At 37.0% G+C, this 5,709-nt stretch overlaps 1 protein-coding gene across 1 annotated transcript in view; it reads left to right on the top strand.

The window, feature by feature from the left end:
* Positions 1–4,610, top strand: part of LOC133260973 (olfactory receptor 52P1-like) — a 5,292-nt gene extending 682 nt beyond the window's left edge. Inside the window, exon 2 of the mRNA XM_061439595.1 lies at positions 4,536–4,610. Coding sequence (XP_061295579.1) covers positions 4,536–4,610 — 75 coding nt within the window. The remainder of the gene's footprint in view (positions 1–4,535) is intronic.
* Positions 4,611–5,709: the final 1,099 nt, after the last annotated feature.

Here is a 5,709-nt window from a genome sequence, read left to right on the forward strand (position 1 = left end):
TTACGTTCATAACCTTATTGCAAGGACTTGAATGGACATTTCTCCCAAGAAGATGTATGATTGCCAACAAGCATGTGAAAAGTGCTCAATATATGCACTCAAGAACAAGGACGTCATTCAGTGCTTATATAAGTTTCTTAAGCTAGACAACAAGAGCAATTAATATGGAGAAGGTGCTTATTTTTTTCCAAATATATATCCATCCTATTCTCTGAGATTTTGAAATGGCAAAAGAGATAAGGACACTGACACTGGCAGTTTTTCAGTTAGCATAAGGAATTTGTGGTGAAAAATGAAACTTCAAAAAAAGTACTGAAGCTAATATTTGTAACCTTAGTGGCCAAGAAAGATCTTAATTTAAAGCAGAATAACACACTGATTCTCATTACTTCAATAAATTCAAGAGATGTGTAAGCGGAACATGCATTACTTTTCCAGACAAAGATGAATAGACACAATTAAACCAAAGATCTGACAGTCCTTTCTTTTTAATTAGAGAATTGAATCCAGGTACAATTTATATAGCTTCTGATAGCCCAGGATTTACTTCAGCCATTTGTGCATTTGCATCCTAATGCATTTTATATCTTTTTAAATGGACAAATAACTTGAATAGGTATTTCTCTAAAGAAGATGTACAAGGCCTACAAGCATATGAAAAGATGCTCAACATTATTTTTCATTAAACAAATTCAAATCAAAACTGCAAAGGAGAGCACTATTTCCCCTAAAAGGATTTTTTAGTTTTTTTTATTTTCTGGTAAAATGAAATTATCAAGTGTTGGTGATTTTAACATATCGGGGTCCTAGTACATTGTGTTAGAAATATAAAATTATGAAGGAGCTGTGGAAAACAGTTCTGGCAATTAGAAAGAGACATTTGAACTCAAGAGTTCAACACTTAAGTGTCTACCCAAAATATTGGAAAGCTTGTATGAAAAAAGAACATGTACATTCATATTCATAGCAGCACTATTAGAAAAAATCTAGAAAGAATGCTTCATCTCTTGAATGTTAAAACAAAACTATATATATATGTATACAAGGAGTTATTAATCATTCATATAAAATGAAGTACTAATATATACTGTTATGCAAATGCTGTGGAGGATGTGGAAAAAGAGAACCCCCCTTCACTGTTGGTGGGACTATAAAGTGTTACAGCCATCATGAGAAACAGTATGGATGCTCCTCAGAAAAATAAAAATAAAATTGCCATATTATTCAGCAATCCAAGGCCTGGTCATACAGCCACACAAAACTCACATCCAAGAAGATACAGGCACCAATGTGTTCTTAGCAGCACTATTCACAATAGCCAAGACTACTTTACATACTTCTGAGAAACACCCGAAATAGAACCAATCTAAATGTCCATCAACAGATGTATGGATAAAGGAGATGTGGTACATATATTTAGTGGAGTACTCTTCAGCCATAAAAAGAACAAAACAATATCACTTACAGCAACACAGGAGGACCCAGAGATGGTCATACTGAGTGAAGTCAGTCAGACAGAGAAAGACAAATCATACAATATCACTTACATGTGGAATCTAAAAAAGTGGTTAAAATGAATTTATTTTCAAAAGAGAAATAGATTCATAGATACAGAATACAAATGTATGGTTTACTGGAGAGAGCAAATGGCGGGAAAGATGGAGTGGAGATTGGGTTTAGCTGGGTTTAGCAGATGTAAACTGTTATATATGGAATGAATAAGCAACAAGGTCCTACTGTATAGCACAGAGAATTATATGCAGTATCCTATGATAAATAATAATGGAATGAATATTTTGAAATGTATATATATGTATAACTGAATTCCTTTTCTATATAGCAGAAATCAATACAACTTTATAAATCAAGTATACTTCAATCAAAATAAATTGAAATTATATGCTGTTATGGAGATAAAATTTGAAAGTATCATCATAAGTGAAAAAGCCCAACATAAATGGTTAAGAATTCTATGATTTCTTTTATATGAGATATTCAGAATAGGTAAGCTCATTGAATCAGAATGCAAAATATTTATTGACAGGAGCTAGAAAACCGGGGCAATGAGTGACTGATTTCCCTTTGAGGTAACAAAAATGTTTTGGAATTATATAGTACTGATAGTTGCACAGCCCTGAATTTACTTTACAAAGAGTAAAATAGTTAATTAAATGGTATGTGAATTTCACCTCAATAAAAAATTATTAAGTAAAAAAACACTGTGCTAAAAGTTTTCTTCTACATATAAACTTGTATCATTTTTCTGCAAAATAACATACAAATCTAAGAATGGGAAATCATTAAATAAATTGTGCAAATACATATGATGTACTTTCATTTAGTCATAATTTTGCTGAATAGCCCTGATGTGAGTATCCATTTAAACTTGAAGAACTTTTGTTTTAATAGGACATTGTCAAAACTTTTTTTCAAAAATACATATAACAAATGTTTATTAAAAATTTTGATATATATACCTTATCATGTGTAAAATAGATAACTAGCTGGAAACTGCTGTATAACATAAGGAGCCTAACCCTGCCCTCTGTGACAACCAACAGGGGTGAAATGGACAGAGGGGAGGGAGGCTTGAGAGGAGGGTGTGTGTGTGTGTGTGTGTATATATGATAATGAATATATATAAAGAATATATATAATATATATAAAGAATAGTGACTATATAAAAACATATGTTATATAATATATAATATAAAATAATATAATATAATGTAATAATATAATCACAATGGTGTGATCACTGACCTAGAGCCAGACATCCTGGAATGTGAAGTCAAGTGGGCCTTAGAAAGCATCACTACGAACAAAGCTAGTGGAGGTGATGGAATTCCAGTTGAGCTATTCCAAATCCTGAAAGATGATGCTGTGAAAGTGCTGCACTCAATATGCCAGCAAGTTTGGAAAACTCAGCAGTGGCCACAGGACTGGAAAAGGTCAGTTTTCATTCTAATCCCAAAGAAAGGCAATGCCAAAGAATGCTCAAACTACCACACAATTGCACTCATCTCACACGCTAGTAAAGTAATGCTCAAAATTCTCCAAGCCAGGCTTCAGCAATATGTGAACTGTGAACTTCCTGATGTTCAAGCTGGTTTTAGAAAAGGCAGAGGAACCAGAGATCAAATTGCCAACATCCGCTGGATCATGGAAAAAGCAAGAGAGTTCCAGAAAACATCTATTTCTGCTTTATTGACTATGCCAAAGCCTTTGACTGTGTGGATCACAATCAACTGTGGAAAATTCTGAAAGAGATGGGAATACCAGACTACCTGATCTGCCTCCTGAGAAATTTGTATGCAGGTCAGGAAGCAACAGTTAGAACTGGACATGGAACAACAGACTGGCTCCAAATAGGAAAAGGAGTTCGTCAAGGCTGTATATTGTCACCCTGCTTATTTAACTTCTATGCAGAGTACATCATGAGAAACGCTGGACTGGAAGAAACACAAGCTGGAATCAAGATTGCCGGGAGAAATATCAATAACTTAAAATATGCAGATGACACCACCCTTATGGCAGAAAGTGAAGAAGAACTCAAAAGCCTCTTGATGAAAGTCAAAGTGGAGAGTGAAAAAGTTGGCTTAAAGCTCAACATTCAGAAAACGAAGATCATGGCATCCAGTCCCACCACTTCATGGGAAATAGATGGGGAACAGTGGAAACAGTGTCAGATTTTATTTTTCTGGGCTCCAAAATCACTACAGATGGTGACTGCAGCCATGAAATTAAAAGACGCTTACTTCTTGGAAGGAAAGTTATGACCAACCTAGATAGCATATTGAAAAGCAGAGATATTACTTTGCCAACAAAGGTCTGTCTAGTCAAGGCTATGGTTTTTCCTGTGGTCATGTATGGATGTGAGAGTTGTACTGTGAAGAAGGCTGAGCCCTGAAGAATTGATGCTTTTGAATTGTGGTGTTGGAAAAGACTCTTGCCAGTCCCTTGGACTGCAAGGAGATGCAACCAGTCCATTCTGAAGGAGATCAGCCCTGGGATTTCTTTGGAAGGAATGATGCTAAAGCTGAAACTCCAGTACTCTGGCCACCTCATGCGAAGAATTGATTCATTGGAAAAGACTCTGATGCTGGGAGGGATTGGGGGCAAGAGGAGAAGGGGACGACAGAGGATGAGATGGCTGGATGGCCTCACTGACTCGATGGACGTGAGTCTCAGTGAACTCCGGGAGTTCGTGATGGACTGGGAGGCCTGGCGTGCTGCGATTCATGGTGTCCCAAAGAGTCGGACATGACTGAGCTACTGATCTGATCTGATGCCTATTTTTGGAGGAAGCCTGTTGTTTCTATGCCAATAAATCAGGTGTTGTAAAGGAAGCAGCAAGAAATCTAACAAACAAGGCCTCGAGAATATGCCAATACCTCAGTAATTCATGGGAAAACTAGTTAAGCAATTGGAATTGGATGCCCTGGGTCCTACCTTTTCTTGGCTCTCTCCTTCTCCTTACCCCTATTCTAACTTTCAGCCCATATTCAATGTGTCTTTATTCAAAATTTCTTCAGGACCGCTTACAAGCCTTCACCAACCGAACTATCCACGAGCTACTTCTAACTCACTCAGATTATCAAAAACTTTGACTCCACACAAATCCCCTTGACCTGCATTTCAGCCTTTTCTTATTTTACGCGCCCCCCACCCCCGTTCCCTGCCCCTGTCCCGCAGGAAGCAGTTACAGAAGATTGACCTTTAGCCCTTATCCTAAATCAAAAAGGCTGGAATGATAGGGCCCACATGGGGTCTCATTGATAAGATGGCTCGTTACGTCGACCTCGCAAACAAAGAATAAACCACAGTGATCTGTAAGACTGACCAAATTGCCCAAACGGCATCCTGTTATCTCACTGGCACCTATCTTCTCAAAGCTATGAGACCACCAGATTCCAGACCTCCACTACGTGACCATCCCTTCAGAGAATTTTTCTTTTTTTTTTTTTCCTTCAGAGAATTTTTCATTGATGGGGTATAAGAAGGACTCAGTCAGAAAGGGAGAACACTGGTTCTCCTTAAGAGCCAGTCACCTCTTTTCCCTCTAATAAATTTCCTTTTCTTGCCTAACTGCCTGGCTTGCTCTCTTTTTCTCTTCACTAGCCTTACAATTAACATTTACATGAATTTCTTTGAAGAAAACTTAACTAACCAATTTTAATATCTTCCCTGTTTTGTTCCAAAGGTTTACTCAGATACTTACCTTAATCTAGTTTATCTATATGGTCAAACTCTAACGACTGTTTCCTATACTTTAGGTTTTTTTAGACCAGAAATAGTTAGAAGTCACAGACCCAAAGTGACAAAACTTTCATTAGATTCCTCTCCAACAAGAAATGTATAGATTAGAGGGGGAAACAGCTTGAAGGAGAATTTATTATTCTCTGGTTCTTCAATAACCTGTAATGTAACTGCTAGCAATGTAGTTGGCTTTGGACACAGGTTTTGGGTGGTGGGAAAAGGAGCTTGGATCATTCAGGTTTCCCATTGGCCCATGTTTTCTATACCTCACCACTGTGATTTCTTTACTGGTTTCTTCTTACCATAAATCTAATATGTCGGAGGAGATTCCCAGGACATTGATCTCACCTACCCCTACTTTTTCACAATCTTTGCAGGTTCAGATTTCCTCCTATATTTTCCAAGTGTATTTTTGATAATATCACCAAACAACCTCAGAAACATGTGATA

Source organism: Bos javanicus, chromosome 15 (assembly GCF_032452875.1).
Source record: "Bos javanicus breed banteng chromosome 15, ARS-OSU_banteng_1.0, whole genome shotgun sequence".
NCBI lineage: Eukaryota > Metazoa > Chordata > Mammalia > Artiodactyla > Bovidae > Bos > Bos javanicus.